Source organism: Cucurbita pepo, chromosome LG20 (assembly GCF_002806865.2).
Source record: "Cucurbita pepo subsp. pepo cultivar mu-cu-16 chromosome LG20, ASM280686v2, whole genome shotgun sequence".
NCBI lineage: Eukaryota > Viridiplantae > Streptophyta > Magnoliopsida > Cucurbitales > Cucurbitaceae > Cucurbita > Cucurbita pepo.
The window spans coordinates 5,767,076-5,787,168 of record NC_036657.1 but is presented as its reverse complement, the minus strand read 5'-3'; the positions used below and the strand labels follow the sequence as shown (position 1 = coordinate 5,787,168).

The following is a 20,093-nucleotide window of genomic DNA, read 5'->3' as shown; positions in this document are numbered from 1 at the left end:
TGAAAAATGATGTGGCACACGACCTAAATATTTCGAAGAATACTCAATAAGTTGTCCCACTATAGGGGGTCATGCAAATGCAAACACATGCAATCATGATTTAGGGACCTATCTCTAACTCATCTAGGGGCGGCCACCAGTCTCAAAAATTGGATGTGTAGTACTTCCTTACACACGACCCATACGTGCGAGTTTGAATCCCCAAGGCGCTTGCACACCCCTAGACCCTCTGGTCAAGCTAATCTGTGATGTCTGAAGGTCAGCGAAACCCCTGATGTCATGTGCCTCATGAACACCTTCATCATCATACTGTGTGCATTCACACTCATCATCATACTGTGCGCGTTCGCACTCATCATCATATTGTGCGTGTTCGCACTCATCATCTCTAGGGAAAATATCCCTATGCTTATGACATACAATATGCATGAGGTCCCTCTAACGTCCATCTTATCATCTCTTCTGACACAACCCTCTAGTCTCATCTCTTTGTTACATTAGGTAACACATACTCGTGGATATTTATATTAATATCATTTTCATGCTCTTAGGGTTGTGTCTATGTCGATCTAACGACATGATGCAATATGACACTCATCATCATATAGCATACTCAATATGGAAAACATTATCATATTAAGGTAAACGTCATGCAATCATCATACTCATCATATTGCCATAAAGTACACCAAGCATATCAAGTACGTCATTCATCGAAATATATATATACTACGCATATCATCAAGCATCATAAATCATACATCATCATAACTCGTACATCATCATATACTCATACATCAACATATACTAGTATACGACATCATACGATATATCTCATACATCATCATATACTAGTATACGATATCATAAGATAGAACTCAAATTTCATCATAACTAATACAATATACTTGGTTGGCCTTAGCCGAAGTACTCTCTAATTAGCTAAACATAAACTCTCATTCCTCAAGAGCTGATCAAAAGGTCATCGGGGTTTGTTTCCTATCGCACCGTTCGTCACCTTTCGTTAGTATTTCACATTTTAATTTAATAATCCAACCAACCATGTGAAATATCGCTCTAAAGCGGCCTCAATTACCTTAATTGGGGCCGAAAAAAGGTTAGGGAGGGTCAAAATAGTGAAAATCGAGCCAAAATTGTAGAAGTCGAGCCAAATAAATCGAGAAGCCGCCGAAATCTGCCACCAGCCGTCGGAGTTACCGCCAAGCCGAGCCGAGCCGAGGGGCTGCTTGCACCACTAGGTGCCACATGGCAGCAGCAGGGCGAGCCATGTCGTGCAGGCTCGTTGGGTTGAGGCGCGGGCTGTAGCTTGATTCGGGTCTCGGTTGTTGTTTGGGTCGCGTCTGCAAATCGACTTACTGGGCTTTGGTTCGTGGGCTAGGCTGTAGGTGAGTTGGTGGGCTATTGGGTCGTTTCGGCTGGGCCAAGGAGACTTGGGCCTTGGGTCCACAAATGCATTTGGTCTCGGGTTCTCGGGTTTGTAGAGTAGGTGCGGGTCATAGTTCAGGTTTGGTTAGCAGGTCTCGTGCGGGTTACAGAGCGGGTTGGACTGAGATTGGTTTGGGCCTCGGGTCTTGTGCAGGTTTAAGAGTTATATTTCCACATTAGAGATGAGCATGAGACGTTAGTAGCGACTCTGAGTATGTAGAAATTTAGGGTCATTACAGTTGGTGTCCAAGCTCTAGGTTTTAGATTATGTAGACTAGCCTGCGATGTAGACTTGGCACGTTCCATGGTCCCAACGTCGATGCCCTATCACCGTCAGGTACGCTTTGCATAAGATAAGAAAAGAGAAACGTTTTCGAACTCGCATTCATTCTTCTGTTATTATTATTGAACTTGTTGTGATATTTCATGTATTTATTATAGAGTATGATGTGGTTTGTGGCATGCTGAATAATTTTGTTTCCAATATGATGTAAATTTAGTATACGTGATGTATAACGTATGTGCATAAGTAATGAGCCTTAGACTTAAAGAGATGTCTTGGTTTCTAGAACCATGCCGCCTAGACCTTGCGAAAGAGTAAGACGGGGAAGGGGACGACCCCTATTAGAGGAAGGTGACGAGGTGGGCTGAAGAGAGCCCGCCTCGAGGTCAGAGACAGGGTTCGAATTAGAACCCTTATTGCACGTATTGTTGGTAATAACCGCTATGAAGGTAAACCTAGTAGCTAAGGATAGAGTAAAAAATTGCCAATTAATCGTATGGAACCAAACTCGACATAAGACTAGGCATGGATTGACTAACTGAAAATCGTGCTAATATAGACTGTCGCAAAAAGGAAGTAGTATTCTCACCACCAGCAGGACCTTGCTTTAAATTTAAAGGCACAAGTACCAGGACTACCCCGAAGGTAGTCTCGATGATGAAAGCAAAGAGATTAGTTCAACAAGGCGTTTGGACTATATTAACATGTGTCGTAGATGTAAGAGGAAAAGAAATAACCTTAGACAACATACCAATAGTAAATGAGTTCCTAAACGTATTTTCAGAAGACCTACCAAGAATACCTTGTCCTCAAAGCCCTTATAACATGGCATCAATAGGATTAAAGGAACTTATGATGTAATTACAAGGCTTATTGGTTAAGGGCTTTATCCATCATAAAGTCTCTCCTTGAGTTGTGCCAATAATAATGGTCAAGTAGAAAGATGACTTGATGCATCTAGACATCGATCATAGGAAACAAAATATAAGAACCCTAGCTTAAATGAAATTTGGAGACAAATTAACGGAAAGTCCGGTGGCATATAGACTAGTACTACCTGACAAACCTCATTCACGTAAATGGACTATGAACCCTGTCAAATTAACAAGGACTTGAGTCACGAAGAGAAGCTTAGGAAAATCTTAATCCACGAGTTGAAAGCCTTCGCAAGAAAGAGATTGTCTTCGACAAAATACTAAGAAGAAACCAGTGTATGAAAGAGATCATGTTAGAACAGGAGATAAGATAAGAGAAAAGTACCCGAATTTAAGATATGAGTTTTACACTTTCGAAGATGAAANCCCATTTTTGTAAAAAGAAAGAATAAAAAGAAAGAAAAAAAAAAAGAGTGAAAATATTAAGATGGCAATGAAATGCAAGAAATTGATTAAATATTGATCTAGGTGGCGAAACAAAGCAAATGTTGAAGAAAGTGAGAAAGTTGAAATTAAGGTTCAGTTAGTATTTAAAGTTTTCCAACCTTAGTGTTTACATGAAATTTGATGAGGAGACTTATGTCATGTTGTTAAGGGATTACACAAAGTTACAAAGTCATTGGAATACATTGAAGAATGAAACCAAGATTTGGGGAGGTAAATGACCAAACGACCCTTATGAAAATTCTAAGATGTTTTTCAAGATCCTAGAAGAGAAATACTATAGAAAATTATATGAGACTCATTTATGATATTAAGGGTAAGTATACAAGATCTTAAGGAGATTAGGATAAGTATACAAGATCTTAAGGAGATTAGGATAGCTTGGAAATGTGATGCAAGAGAAAAAATATGAAACTTTTAAAATATTTCTTCACTAGAAAGAGTTAAATATTAGGCAGAGAAGGTAGTTAGAATTGGTGAAGAACTATGATGTAGATACCTAGTACCACCCTGGAGAAGCAAATGTGGTCGCAAATCCCTTAAGTAGAAAGACGACCCCCTCGTTGGCCTTCATTACGGGGGAAGTAAGGGTACGAAAAGATTTCGAGCAGCCAACATAGCTGTAGTGACTAAGGGAGTCATAGAGAAGTTGGCTCGACTCGCAGTACAACCTATGCTTAGATTGATAATTATTGCCTCCCAACGAGAGGATCCTAACCTACAGAAAGTCCTAAGCTAGCTAGTCGAGAGTCCTGAAAATAGAGGAGCTAAGGAAAGAGATATTAACAAAGGCACACAACTCGCCATTTGCCATGCACCCAGGAGGTACTAAGATGTACCAAGATTTAAAACAACACTTCTGGTGGAGGAGCATTAAGAGAGACGTAGTCGAACTTGTTAGTGTGAGCTTGTGACCTAAATAGATGGACAAACAGAGCGCCTAAACCAAATCTTAAAGAACATGCTACGCGCTTGTATATTAGACTTCAATGGAAGTTGGGATTCCAAGCCACTATTGGAATGATACCAATTGAGGCCCTATATGGGAAACCATGAAGGTCTCCTCTATGTTGGAACAACGTAGATGAGAGAGACTTAGTAGAACCTGAGCTGGTTCGAGTCACCAATGAGGCTGCCCAGAAAATTCGAGCGAGGATGAGTACTGCTTAAAGTAGACAGAAAAACTACGTCGATGTTAGACGTAGAAACTTAGAGTTTGAGATAGGGAACTTAATTTTCCTAAAGGTGGCACCCATGAGAGGCCTCTTCTTGAGGTTCGAACGTAAGGACAAGCCAAGTCCTAAATTCATTGGACCTTTCGAGATTCTCGAGCGAATTGGTCCATAGTGTATAAGTTAGCCTACCTCCCTCCCTCTTAAGAGTACACAATGTATATGACGTGTTGATGCTGAGGAAACAAATGACCGACCCTACTCACATAAGAGATTACGGGCCCTTCCAACTCAAGAAGATTTGAGTTATGAGAAAAAACCAATAATAATTTTAACCCCAAAAGTGAAGGCACTACGTAACAGGGACATTGCGACCACACTAAGGAGACCACGTGGGAGTGTGACGAGTTAGTACAAGAGGTTGAGACTTTCGAGGACTAAAGTTCCTTTTAGGAGTATATAATGTAACAATCGTTATTTTAGAAAGAAAAAAAAAAAGGGTAACCACCTCTCTTTTAATCTCTCCACTTCTTCCATGCAATATTTCTCTCATCTCGTATCAATAATTCCCTCTTGCAAAAAAAGGTCAGCGATTCGACGCGCCCCCCCTAAGCTAGACGCTTCACCTACCTGACCTCAGAGAGAATAGAATGAGTTGCCCTAGCTCTAGTTTGACTTAGGTGAAGGAAGTATGACTGCTTTACCAATAGTTAAGACCCAATCCAGAGACTTGCGTTGACCTCAACATCAAAGGATGAGCCTGGTCTATCTATTTGTATGCATTAGCTTAACTAGCTCCTAACCTCCTGTCACACTGCAAAAAGTGGTCAAATTTTACTCTTTCTTTTTGTTTATTTATTTGTTGCAATTAGTTAGTTAGAAATTAAATGACAATATTATTAGAATTTCCTAGAAAATCAGAATAGAAAATAGTTTATGTTAATTGCATATTCACTTGAAAGAAAATAAAATCAGAATCTAAACTGAATTAAAAAAAAAAATGATAAACATTTTTAGGAAAGAAAAGAATGTCAGAATTAATTAAAATTGGATAAAAGTAATTGTAAGAACCCACGTAAAAGAGGGGAGAAACATAATGGTATAACACATAGAAAGAAAATGGAAGATCTAAACAATTATTATTATTTGTACCCAGTGAATATAATATTATAACAAACAACATTTGATGGAATGATCCAAACAATATGAAATAATATTGACATAATTTTAATTTAAGTTTTATTACTCAACACAATTTAGAAACAATCAAAATGTGAAATTCGATTTTTAATGAGACTATTTTAGAGTCGTATTTCACATTGTTAGTTGGATTATTAATTAAAATGTGAATAATAACAAAATGTGACGAACGGTGCGATAGGAAGCGAACTCCGACAACTTTTGGAGCAGCTCCCGAGAAACGGGAGCTTACGTTAATTAAATTAGAGAGTGCTTCGGCTAAGGCCAATAAAGTAAGTGGCCTTACTATAGGATATACTAGAAATTGTACGAGTTAGAATTTGTGATTGAATGAGCTATGATGATGTATGAACTTCATCATACGATGTTGTATACTAGTATATGATGAAGTATAAGCTATGATGATGTGATAAGATAAAGAAATCAACTACAAGGGGAATAAGATTCGGATTACCTTGTTGATCGAATATCTCAAGGCAAGAACACTTGATTGAGATTCGAATCACTCCACAAGCAAGATTGATCATGTCGAGCTTGAATGATTCTACATGCAATCTAAACTACATAGAATTGCAAAGAAACTTAGCCATTGGCTAAAGAAAAGCACAAATGCTTCTTTTACTCTATTTTCCAAGTCTACCTTACAAATACAACATACATGACTTTATATAGCCTCAAAAATGAAACTACTAAAGGTATTACAAGAGTGTAACATTCCTACTTTATGGCCATAATTAGCCATTATGTAAATGTAACCGAAATTAAATAACAAGTCTTAAAATACAATAACTCTAAATTACTCTATACAATAACTCTAAATAACTCATTGAAGCATATTGTATGATTGATGTCTCTTGGTTCATATCATGATGTATGAGCGTTATCATACGATATTGTATACTAGTATATGATGATGTATGAGTCATGATGATGTATAAGTTATGATGATGTATGAGTCATGATGATGTATGAGTTATGATGATGCATTAGCGGTTTCATATGATGTCTTATATTAGTATATGATGATGTATGAGTTATGTTGTATGATGATGTGCGTAAATACATANGTATTTCACATTGTTAGTTGGATTATTAATTAAAATGTGAATAATAACAAAATGTGACGAACGGTGCGATAGGAAGCGAACTCCGACAACTTTTGGAGCAGCTCCCGAGAAACGGGAGCTTACGTTAATTAAATTAGAGAGTGCTTCGGCTAAGGCCAATAAAGTAAGTGGCCTTACTATAGGATATACTAGAAATTGTACGAGTTAGAATTTGTGATTGAATGAGCTATGATGATGTATGAACTTCATCATACGATGTTGTATACTAGTATATGATGAAGTATAAGCTATGATGATGTGATAAGATANTATATTTCGATATATGGCGTACTTGATATGCTTGATGCACTTTGTGGCGATATGGTGAGTATGATGATTGCATGATGTTTGTCTTAACATGACGATCTTTTCCATATTGAGCATGTTGTATGATGATGAGTGCTATATTGCATCATGTCGATAGACCGACATAGGACATAAACCTAAGAGCATGAAAATGATATTAATATAAATATTCACAAGCATGTGTTACTTAATGTAATAAAGAGATGAGATTAGAGGGTTGTGTTAGAAGAGATGATAAGATGAATTAGAGGGACCTCATGCATGTTTTATGTTCATAAGCATAGGGCTACTTCCCCTAGAGATGATGAGTGCGGACACGCACAATATGATGATGATGGTATTCATGAGGTGCATGACACTAAGGGTTCCGCTGACCTCTGAATGTCGCTACAGATTAGCTTGACCAGAGAGAGTTCAAGGGATGTGAAAGCCCCATGGGGATTCACACACGCACATGTGGGTCGTGTGTAGAGAAGTACTACACATTCATAGTTGTCCGAGACTGGAGGCCACTCCTAGGTGAGCTAGAGATAGGTCCCTAAATCATGATTGCATGTGTTTACATTTGCATGGCCCCTTATAGTGGGGCCACTTACCGAGTGTGCTTCGAAATACTTAGGCCGTGTGCCATATCACTTTTCAGGTGAAGACAACGTGCACTTGTACGAAGGACGGCGGCATTGCGAGGAGAGACTGTGGCACATGCATAGGGTAGACTCATTTTTAAATTCTTAGTCTTAGGTTAGAATAGGTTGTTTTACATTTCATGGNCGAAATTAAATAACAAGTCTTAAAATACAATAACTCTAAATTACTCTATACAATAACTCTAAATAANGGTTTTAAATTATTTTGTATTTGTTTTTATTTGCTCTAAATTTTAGTTTTTCGTGTTTAAACACGTAAGACCATGACTATGTTTTCAAGAGAAGAAGTTGTTTTAAGCGTTTTCGAAGTTTATTAAATGATGTTCATTTTAAGAGTTATATTTTCGTATTAGAGATGAGCATGAAACATTAGTAGCGACTCTAAGTATGTGGAAATTTAGGGTCGTTACAATTTAGACTTCATCCACAACTTCAGCTCCTCAAAAAACAGAAGATCTTGTCATTCTTGAACATATTGGGAATATCCAACGTCGCCCATGATATAGTTCCAGGTATTCCCGATAGGCTTCAATTTCCTTCTCGTTGGTATCTCAACATTCTATGAGAAAAACTGTGGCAGAGTTCTTGCTTTAGCCACTCTTAAGTGTACGGTACATCGACTATTTTGAATGTTTTCATACCTTTGCTTTAGCCACTCTTAACTTTGCATCATTAGCTAGGTATATTGTTGTCGAAGTGACCTTCATTTTTTCTATTGTAGTATTTGAGGCTCTTAAGGTTGTTCGAGGTCAAAGATAAAGTTCTCTAGAACCTTGGTATCTCAAACCCCAAAAAAAGGTTTGAGCTTCGAGACTTTATCTTGTTATGTAGGACCGCACTCTTATTGTGGTTTGGTTCCCCATCACTCTCATGGTAAAGTTTGACATGGGGACACTTCAACCTTGCCCATGTCAATAACAACTTTTACATCTTCAGAAAGTTTTGAAACCATTTGAATGATTGTTTATTGAGCATTGCCTAAACCTTGTCCATGTCAAATATTGATTATTGATTAGAACTTTGTTTCCACTATGAAATTTTTGTCGTCTGTGTTTTCAATTGGCCAATTTTTTCATCCATTAGGATTGGGTCTCTTGCAAGCGTTCAATTGATTATTGACATGAGCCTTTGCAAGTCTAATAACTTGGCTTTAGTCGTACAATACATATCTCTAGAAGACGATTTCGCCCTCAGTACTAGATCAATTGCATTATCTGTCTTTCTAGGTGGGGATAAAACTTTGGTCCAACTTTCTAGCCCTACATCACAGGATCTCTATTGGAATTTCTCACTTGAGTTGTCCTCTTCAACCACGAAAACAACGATGATTCATGGGTTCACCATCCGTAAGACCTCGTCTTAGTTGTAGTGCTCACATCACTTTCACTCATTTTAGTTCCTGGATATTAGTCTAAATGATAGGTGAGGTTGGACCCTATCACCATTAAGCATTTTGTTAGAAACATAAGAATGACTTTATGTTCGAGTAGGAAATGTTAGGTTATTGAGCCAGATTATTTATAATTTAGTCAACGGTTATACATAGTAAAACTATATTTAGTAAATCACATATAAAATAAATTGTCATAAATAGTAAATAGCTATGTATAGTAAAAAGCTATATCGGGTAGGTAGATAGTTATGCATAGTAGATGATTATATTGGTAAAACTATATATAGTAAGCTAAACCGTATATATATTCTTCCTGGCAGAGCCTTTGAAGATGTACTTTCTATATTCTCTGTATTCTCTCTTAGGCTACACATCTATAATCATCAATACAAAACTTTTAGCCAATATTCTCCTTGAATTTTCTCTATCCTGTTCTTTGTGTTCATCTAGATCGAGTGTGTGCGTTGTTGTGGGATCCTAACAACTGGTATCAGAGCTAGACAAAATTCACTACGATCTGTGAAGATGGAAAGTTAAAAGATTGGAATTGAGAAGTTCGATGGATCCGATTTCGGTTTCTAGAAGATGCAGATTGAAGATTATCTGTACTAGAAAGATCTTCACGAACCTCTGTTGGGGGTGAAGCCGGATACCATGACCACAAAACAGTGGAAGCTCAAGGATTGACAAGCGTTAGGGTTGATCCGGTTGACGCTATCCAGAAACGTGGCGTTCAACATCATCAAGAAGAAGACAACGTTAGATCTGTTGAAGGCGCTGTCGAATATGTACGAAAAATCGTCGGCTATGAACAAGGTGTATTTGATGCAAAAATTGTTCAATCTACAGATGTCTGAAGGTGGATCTATTGTTGATCATATAAATGAATTCAATATGATCGTAAGTCAACTGAGTTTGGTGGAAATTATTTTTTATGATGAAATTAAAGCATTGATTTTGATGTCATCTTTACCTGAGTCGTGGGATACTGTTGTTGCCGCAATCAGCAGTTCCCGAGAGTTTGATAAACTGAAGTTTGATGAAATTCGAGATGTAGTTCTCAGCGAAAGTATTCGCAAACGAGAAATTGGAACTTCATCTGGTAGTGCTCTCAGTGTTCATCAACGGGGAAGAAATAAATCGAAGGCCCCAAACAAGGAACGATCAAAATCAAAGAACCGAGAAAAATCTTCAAATAGACCAAACGTAACGTGTTGGAATTGTGGAGAAAAATGTCACTTTTGGACAGATTGTGCAAGACCAAGGAGGAAGCAGAATAAAAAATCTGGAGATGATGATGATTCTATAAATTCAGCATAAGACATTGGGGATGCTCTAATCCTCAACGTGGACAATTCGATTGAATCCTGGATTTTAGATTCAGGTGCATCTTTTCATTCGTCTCCAAATAAAGAGTTGTTCCGGAATTTCAAATCTGGAAATTTTGAGAATTTGTATCTTGCCGACAACAAAGATTTGGAGATTAAAGAAAAATGGGATATCTGCATAAAAACTTCGGCAGGAAATCAGTGGACATTACAGGATGTCAGATATATTCCTAGTCTCAAGAAGAACCTGATCTCTATTGGTCAGTTGGACAGCACAGGTTATGCAACAGAGTTAGGAAAAAGTTCGTGGAAGATTATGAAGGGTGCTATGGTGGTAGCACGTGTCACAAAATTTGGAACCTTATACACCAGTGCAAGGTGTATGAACATAACTGTTGTTGCTAAGAGTGCTTCAAATTCAAATCTATGGCACAATAGACTTGGACATATGAGCGTGAAAGAAATGAAGATGTTGGTTGCAAAAGAAGTTTTAGAAGGTCTGAAATCTGTTGATATGGGTTGTTGTGAGAACTGCGTTATGAACAAGCAGAAACGAGTTAGCTTCACAAGGACTGCTAGAGAATTGAAGAAAGTGCGGTTGGTAATGGTTCATACAGATGTGGAGCAAGATTCCAAGACCACGAAGCAAGTGGGAGTTGAGTTTGAGTTGCAGGGAAACTCACCTAGTGATGTTGTAGCAGATACTCATGAAACTCCTGAGACTACTATTGAGGAACCAGATGTGGAGCAAGGTTCCAAGACCACGAAGCAAGTGGAAGTTGAGTTTGAGTTGTAGGGAAACTCATCTAGTGATGTTGTAGCAGATACTCATGAAACTCCTGAGACTACTGTTGATGAATCAGATGTGGAGCAAGGTTCCAAGACTACGAAGCAAGTGGGAGTTGAGCTCGAGTTGTAGGGAAACTCACCTAGTGATGTTGTAGCAGATACTTAAGAAACTCTTGAGATTGTTGCAGAGGAATCAGCGGTAGAGCAAGTGACACCTGAACCGGTGTTGAGAAGATCATCTAGTACTATCAAAGTACCAGATATGTATGTACCTTCACTACACTATCTGTTGCTGATAAAAGAAACTAAAGCCCTTTGATGAGACCCTATAGTTGGAGGATACAACCAAGTGGGAGCAAGTCATGGATGATGAGATGTCTAGGCTTAAAAAATGCGTTGTATTGAGGTTGAGTACATGGCAACAAGTGAAGCTGAAAAGAAGACAATGTAGATGACTGACTATCTGGTAGAATTGGGCAAGAAGCAGCACGAAAAGATTCTTTATAGAGATAGTCAGAGTGTCATATAGTTGGTGAGAAACCTAGTCTATCATTTAAAGATAAAACACGGAAGGCGATACCATTTCACTTGCAGGTTAATGGAAGATGGTGATGTGTTTTGAGAAGATAGAGGGTGCAAAGAATACAGCAAACATGTTGACAAAATGTGTTGATGTTGGAATATTGAGGTTGTGCAAAACCTCAATTGGTATGGTGCCATGAAGATGCTCATGGTCGTTTGAGAATGAAATTCTTGGTTGATTAGATCAGTCTCCCAGTGGTAGAATTGTTAGGTTATGGAACATGCGGCTTATTTATAGCCTAGTCAACGGTTATATATAGTAAAGCTATATTTAGTAAATTGTCATAAATAGTAAATAGCTATGTAGTAAAAAGCTATATTTGGTAAAACTATATATAGTAGATGGTTATATGGGGTAAAACTATATATAGTAAGCTAAACTATATATAGTAAGCTAAACCATATATGAATCCCTTCCAGCAGAGGNAGCTCGAGTTGTAGGGAAACTCACCTAGTGATGTTGTAGCAGATACTTAAGAAACTCTTGAGATTGTTGCAGAGGAATCAGCGGTAGAGCAAGTGACACCTGAACCGGTGTTGAGAAGATCATCTAGTACTATCAAAGTACCAGATATGTATGTACCTTCACTACACTATCTGTTGCTGATAAAAGAAACTAAAGCCCTTTGATGAGACCCTATAGTTGGAGGATACAACCAAGTGGGAGCAAGTCATGGATGATGAGATGTCTAGGCTTAAAAAATGCGTTGTATTGAGGTTGAGTACATGGCAACAAGTGAAGCTGAAAAGAAGACAATGTAGATGACTGACTATCTGGTAGAATTGGGCAAGAAGCAGCACGAAAAGATTCTTTATAGAGATAGTCAGAGTGTCATATAGTTGGTGAGAAACCTAGTCTATCATTTAAAGATAAAACACGGAAGGCGATACCATTTCACTTGCAGGTTAATGGAAGATGGTGATGTGTTTTGAGAAGATAGAGGGTGCAAAGAATACAGCAAACATGTTGACAAAATGTGTTGATGTTGGAATATTGAGGTTGTGCAAAACCTCAATTGGTATGGTGCCATGAAGATGCTCATGGTCGTTTGAGAATGAAATTCTTGGTTGATTAGATCAGTCTCCCAGTGGTAGAATTGTTAGGTTATGGAACATGCGGCTTATTTATAGCCTAGTCAACGGTTATATATAGTAAAGCTATATTTAGTAAATTGTCATAAATAGTAAATAGCTATGTAGTAAAAAGCTATATTTGGTAAAACTATATATAGTAGATGGTTATATGGGGTAAAACTATATATAGTAAGCTAAACTATATATAGTAAGCTAAACCATATATGAATCCCTTCCAGCAGAGGTTTGAAAATGTACTTTCTATATTCTTTGTATTCTCTCTTACTATATATATAGTCATCAATACAAAACTTTTAGTCAATATTCTTCTTGCATTGTCTCTATCATGTTTTTTGTGTTCATCTAGATCGAGTGTGTGCGTTGTTGTGCTATCCTAACAGGAAATTCATCCCTAACATGACGTCGAGGTCATCCATCTTGATAATAACAAAATCGGTCTATATGCTCTAAGTTTCCAACTTGATCGAAGTTCTCTTTGCAATTTTGCCAGGGTTGCTGAGTTGATGACTTTCATCCTTCTTGTGTCACTCCGATTTCTACTAGATAGTTGTCGGCAGCTCTACAGTCGACTATAGTGCTCTTTGTTCATTTGTGATTTAGTCTAGCCTCGTCATACATAAAACCTTATCCCATTAACTCTTCCATCTCTCTCACTTAATTTTGGAGAGAATACAAATACTTTAGGGCTCTTATATAAATTTTTTAATGCTTTTGGCTAGAGGCATTTCAACTTATATGGTCTCATATTCGAACTTTTGAACTTGTTTCTCACTTTTGGGTGAGTTAGACCGATAATTTCTATTACCTCCATTTGCGAAAGTCTGACTCCACCTCACATCTTAGGATTGATCATTGTTAAGGTCGAACAACTATTCAGGTGTAACGTAGGTGGTAGAAAAGTCTTGAACTCTTTGTTTGTATAGTTTAGACTTCACCCACGACTTCAGATCCTCAACAAAACAGAAGATCTATCTCACATTCTCTGAGAAGAACTACGAGCAAAGTTCTTGCTTTAGCCTCTCTTAAGTGTACGATACATCGACTATCATGAATGTTCGTGTACCTAGATCTCTATCACAACTTTGCATCATTAGTTAGATATATTGTTGTTGAAGGGTGACCTTCATTTTCTTTATTGCAGTATTTGTGGCTCTTAGATACTATTCTAGGCCAAAGATAAATTCTTTAGAACCTTGACATCTCAAACTCCAAAGAAAGGTTTGGTTTCCATCTCATGATGAGGTTTAGCATGGCGCTCAGATCTGACCCTTAACTGTCCATTGTCCATGTCAATAATAGCCTTTACATCTTCAAAAAGTTTTGTAACCATCTGAATGATCATTGAGTTATCACAACACTCGAAGCCACTAGTTCTTGTGGCTTTATCTTCTAGGGTTTTAACTCCAACATCAATTCTTGGATGGGCATCCCATCAAGGCGGCCAACTACTGCATCAATTTTGTGGGCTTTAGTGACAATCTTATTTAGACGAGATTCCAAAAGTCCAAGGTCATCAAGCCCTCACTTAGATAGATCATCTATTCTTTGATCTTGACCGATCTTTGAACTTGGAACCCGTTCAAGGTTTGCAACAAACATATTTGTTAACTTAAATTCTAAGAGATGACTCAAATCTAATACCAATTATTACAATCACATGCTATCAAGCCTTGCAACACGATTGTGCTCCACTTACTCTCGCCCTCAAGTAAGTCAACCAACTAAACTTGGGTTGTTGTTGGCATAGGTGACATATGCTCAAGCCTTCGACTCCACTCTTGGAAAAACAGTTTTAAAAAATAGGGTTACAGAGAAAGTCTTGGAAACATTTGGAAAATGATTTGAGAAAGTAATGTTATAAGCTAGCAAGTACAACAACGACATTAATATCATATAAACTGGGTAGAAACAATTGGTCGCATCCCATATAATATATTTTGAAGCAAATAAAACTTCAAAACAGTAGACACCATTAATAAAATAATAAAAACTAACAAACATGTAAGCGAGTATAAATGATATGGAATGGGCATGTAGTCAAAGACATGCCCTAGACGAACATGATTTGACGTAGACATATGCAACACACCCCATACAAGGGCAGTAACCGGTGTTTTTTTTTTTTTTTAAGATTTTGTGAAAGGGGTATTTTCGTCAAATCCTTATTTAGCTCTGGCCAGTTTTACAATCAAAAGGCTCAAAATGCGAACTTATTATGGCCATTTATGCCGTTATCCCAAGAAAAACGAACTGAACAATAACACAGTTCCAGTTGGAGCGCTGATTCAGAGCAATGAATTTGGTTTCTGCGAGCACCCAAAATCCCCTTCGATGCGCTTCCCTTTCGATTTTATCCTCATCGATTAACCTCCCTTCCCACTTTCCCTCTCCTCTGCTTCTCAAGCCCTATGCTCCCGATTCCAAACTCTATTCTGCAAAACTAGCGACTACTAATGGCGATGCTCGTCGCAATTTCAGATCGCCTGTCGTTGCCAAGGCTTCAATAACTTCAGGTTATGGCCCAGAGATTGGAGAGATTCTGGGCGATGTTCGCATTTTTACTGCTGCTGGTGAGCCAGTTCTGTTCAAGGACCTCTGGGATCAGACCGAGGTACAATCATTGGCTCTTGTGTGTTTATTTACTGATCATTTTCTCTGTCGCTTTTTTTTTCTTTGGTGCTTTTGTTTACAAATAGGTGATGTTCTTTGGCTAATTGATTCTGATGATGGATGTGTGTTTAATTGATCAATGTGTTAGACGAACACGACTCTCCATAATGGTATGATATTGTCCACTTTGAGCCTAAGCTCTCATGGCTTTGCTTTGGGCTTCCCCAAAAGGCCTCATACCAATGGAGATAGTATTCCTCACTTATAAACCCATGATCATTCCCTAAATTAGTCGATGTGGGACTTCCATCATCCAACACCTCCCCTCGAACAAAGTGCGCCTCCCCTTAATCGAGGCTCGACTCCTTTGGAGTCTTAGTCATTTTTTACTGCCTTCGAGGAGGGGCTTGGCTTGGCTCCTTTTCTTTAGGAGTTCTTTGTTCGATATTTGAGGATTTGAGGATTTACCAATCTATTGGCACGACTAAGTTTAGGGCATGGCTCTGATACCATGTTAGACGAACACGACTCTCCACAATGATATGATATTGTCCACTTTGAGCATAAGCTCTCATGGCTTTGCTTTGGGCTTCCCCAAAAGGCCTCATACCAATGGAGATAGTATTCCTCACTTATAAATCCATGATCATTCCCTAAATTAATCGATGTGGGACTTCCATCATCCAACACAAACACAATGAACTGAAATCTCCAATATGAAAAAGAAAATTTAAGAATCAAACATGAAATTCTATCCTGTACACCAGTTTTTATTGTCATTTTGCATAATTTAAAAGGACCCAAATCAGAAGAAGCTATAAACATGGTTTATTGGTAATTTATTTGGCTTCCTGAACTTTGATGTTTCTTTCCTTCTAACTATAGAGAAAAGTGAGCTCAACAATAATTCTAGCACCCTTATAAAAAATGTTTCGTTTTCCTCTCAACCGGTGTGGGATCTCACAATCCACGTGCCTTCGGGGCCCAGCGTCCTAGCTGACACTCGTTCCCTTCTTCAACCCCAATCCACCCCCTTCGGAGCCCAGCGTCCTTGTTGGTACACCGCCTTGTGTCCAACCCCCCTTCGGGGCTCATCCTTCTCACTGGCACATCGCTTGGTGTCTGGCTCTGTACCAATTGAAACAGCTCAAGCCCACCGCTAGTAGATATTGTCTTCTTTGGGCTTTCCCTTTCGGACTTCCCCTCAAGGTTTTTAAGACGCATATGCTAGGGAGAGGTTTCCACACCCTTATAAAGAATGCTTCGTTCTCCTCCCCAACCGATGTGGGATCTCACATAAGTAATATGTTCTAGGTGTTGCATATTTTTTTTCGACTCCTATCATAGGTTCATCTCTTTTTCTTTCCTCACTTTCATCATGGTTTATTCTTTCCATTGAACTAAAAAAGGGGTTCATTCTTTCCATGCCTTACAACAAAGATGGGAAAGTTTCTAAATTGAATAATTAGTGACATTCGTATAATAACTGGACCCACCTTTTTTTTTTTCCTGAGACAAATCATTGGGTTCAATTATCAAGTTTCCAAATTTGAGTGCAATTTGTTTTCTGTTCTTTCAACCATCTTTGTTTCCTAACGTACCAGAGCAAATTGTTAAAAGATTTTCCATATCTTAAATGACTTATGCATATGGATCTTTGCATAAGATTGCATAGTTTATTTATTCCACATACTCCACTTTTTATTCTGTTCCTTTGATTGCATAGATGTTTTATTTCTTGGTTACAAATTTAGTCTCTGTTACTTTTACGTGCATGGGTGAAATGCAAATTCTTTTTCTAGCTCTTCATGGTAGAATAAATATCAAAAAGTGTATAATTCGTGATTAACATGTATAGGGAGCTCAATAGTGTTACATTTATTGACAGTCGTAATTTGATACGTTATAAGTTATAGATTTGAATCTCTACTTCTATTTTTCTTTGACAGTCGTAATTTGATACGTTATAAGTTATAGATTTGAATCTCTACTTCTATTTTTCTTTATCGAATATTCTTTAAAAAATGATATTCGACTATATTTGATTGGTGTTTACCTAGGGAATGGCTGTTGTTGCCCTTTTGAGGCATTTTGGATGCTTTTGCTGGTAAGTCATCAAATTAGACCATTCATTTGCAAATTTGCAAATTTGAAATTTTTGGTGAGTTGACAGTTGCTTGCTCTTGTTCTAGTTGGGAACTTGCTTCCACTTTAAAAGAATCCAAAGCAAGGTTTGATTCATCTGGTGTTAAACTAATAGCCGTAGGCATTGGAACTCCGAATAAAGCACGTATCCTAGCTGAGCGGGTATCGATTTTCCTTGCGTAAATTATCGCTTTAATTGTCCATGGCTGCATCCTTTTCTCAATTAAAGATATTTCATTTTTTAAGATTTATCTAATAATTATTCGATTTAGATTAGATGCTCTAAATCAAAACACATCAAATTTGGATATTGTTTATAATATGAAGGATCTGATAGCATCAATAAAACGTGGTTAAATTATAAGTTTGGTCTCACATCGATTAAACTTGTCTATTTAATTTCTGTATTTTAGAGTTTTTCTAATAGGTTCATAACTTTTAAGATTGCATCAACCTCGTCTCTATATTTTAATAGTTTCTAATAAGTCATTGTTGTTAAGATGTTACTCTGCATTAGTTTGTAATGAGTTCTTTAATTTATAAGTCTGTGTGTATAACGGCTCAAGCCTACCTCTAGCAAATATTGTCCTTTTGGGCTTTTTTTTTCGAGCTTTCCTTCAAGGTTTTAAAACGTGTCTACTAGGGAGAGGTTGTCACACCCTTATAAGAATGTAACGTTCTCCTCCTCAACCGATGTGGAATCTCACATTTTTAAACTAATAAAATAAACAATAAAGATTTATTAGGTTTAAAAACTAATAAAATAAACAATAAAGATTTATTAGGTTTTTTAAAGATGTTTGTAGACAGAGCTTTATACATTATAAAAATTTCAACAATTATTGTATCTCTTTTGGTTTCTCTGTCCTGCCTTTCATGGTAATAACATTGCTTCTTAATTCTTCAAATTCCAGTTGCCTTTTCCAATGGATTGCCTTTATGCTGATCCTGATAGAAAGGTAATCCGATGCTACAAATGTCTATGCCATTATTACGTCTCTTTTTTCCTTTATTTTTTCGGAAAGGTTCCTTTCTTAGGGCACCCTGGGAACAAATCCAGTGGAGACGGGGTGGGGTCTGTAGCTCAGAGGATTAGAGCACGTGGCTACCAACCACGGTGTCAGAGGTTCGAATCCCTCCTCACCCACAACCGGCCAAAAAGGAAAGGCCTTTTCCCTTTGGGGGTAGGAAAATCATGATCTGAATAGCGGACCCAAAGCTATAGAATTTGGGTGTGGGTCTTTTGTCGAAATGGAATGGCCTAAGTTCAATAATCTGAAGTGGAGATCGGAGCATTTTACCTTTAAAATAAATGTTTGTCTTTTAACTTCATTAGATGTTTTGATGTTTGTCACGCTAATCATAATATGTTCATGCAGGCATATGATTTACTAGGTTTATACTATGGCTTTGGTCGTACATTCTTTAATCCAGCTAGTGTAAACTTTCTCCTTCCATCTACTTTATGATCATTTAACAGAATTCATTTGCATGTTTTATTTATTTATTTATTTTTTTTAATTTTAATTTTGTTTTAGACGAAGGTATTTTCGAAGTCGAGATTTTCGACCCTCCGAGAAGCCATGAAAAACTATACTCTTGAAGCTACCCCAGACGATAGAAGCAGCGTATTACAACAGGTTTTTTCTTGTGTTTTGTTCATATAAAAAACAGTTTTTTGTTCTTCAGTTTGTTGAAATTTTTTCATATTTCATGTTTGTTTGATTAGGGAGGGATGCTTGTTTTCAAAGGCAAGCAACTGTTGTATGCTCGAAAAGATGAAGGTACCGGTGACCACGCTCCGTTAGATGAAATCTACGACGTCTGTTGTCGAGTCCCGACCTGAATCTTCACCCATAACGTGTGGATATTTGATTGGTATGTTGCTTCTTTTAATCTCGAGACTAAATCTTAATACGTTAATGCTCAATATAAATTATATGAACATATGATAAAATATAAATAAACATGAATTTAGCTCGTCATTATTGACATATTTTGTTTTACAAGAAATTATAAATTCAAATCTTGGGTTGGAAAATGTAATCACATGTAATATAGTTTATGATTAGTGCGAGTCGTGATTGTGCCATGAACTTTTCTTTCTCTTTTTACTAGGGTTGGATGCACAATATTATTCTATTCACAGTTCATGCATACACATGAATCTTATGGGTGGGCTCGTGTATGTATCTCCTAGAGTTGATTATGGGCTAGTGCATGCTCACACGTCGGAAATCAATGAAAAAGAAAGGAGCACTTATAATATCGTGGTATACACGTTCATATATAACATACCAAATAAGTAATACATGTTTGTGATGTACAACATGCTCGAGGTTCTTTATTTAAAATTATGATATAGTAAAATGACGCATATATTATTTCCATACTTTTTATTACATGAATTGTCAATGAGATGTGTATTCATAGTATTTCATACATGTTTGTTATATATGGTGCATCGTAATATCTCATAGAGCTTAAACGTAATCATTGCAATATAACAAACATGAAGTAAACGCATCATGAAAATAAACTAGAACATCATAACATAGAATAATATCACATAAAAGGTCACAAGTGATGTGATATTCATACTTCATTTAATT

The 20,093-nt window shown here is 37.3% G+C and overlaps 1 protein-coding gene across 2 annotated transcripts; it reads left to right on the top strand.

Annotated features, from left to right (window-relative positions):
* The first annotated feature begins 14,941 nt into the window (after positions 1-14,941).
* On the top strand, positions 14,942-19,891 carry LOC111782586 (prostamide/prostaglandin F synthase). 2 transcript variants are annotated; one of them, XM_023663365.1, is made up of 8 exons: positions 14,942-15,337; positions 17,397-17,443; positions 17,529-17,643; positions 18,396-18,440; positions 18,861-18,920; positions 19,020-19,121; positions 19,211-19,359; positions 19,600-19,891. In XM_023663365.1, the coding sequence occupies exons 1-7, from the start codon at positions 15,020-15,022 to the stop codon at positions 19,325-19,327; spliced, it is 804 nt and encodes a 267-aa protein (XP_023519133.1). In that variant the 5' UTR covers positions 14,942-15,019; the 3' UTR covers positions 19,328-19,359; positions 19,600-19,891. The 2 variants fall into 2 exon arrangements, with proteins under 2 accessions (XP_023519133.1, XP_023519132.1); XM_023663364.1 differs by lacking the exon at positions 19,600-19,891 and having other exon boundaries at positions 19,211-19,558.
* The last annotated feature ends 202 nt before the right edge of the window (positions 19,892-20,093 follow it).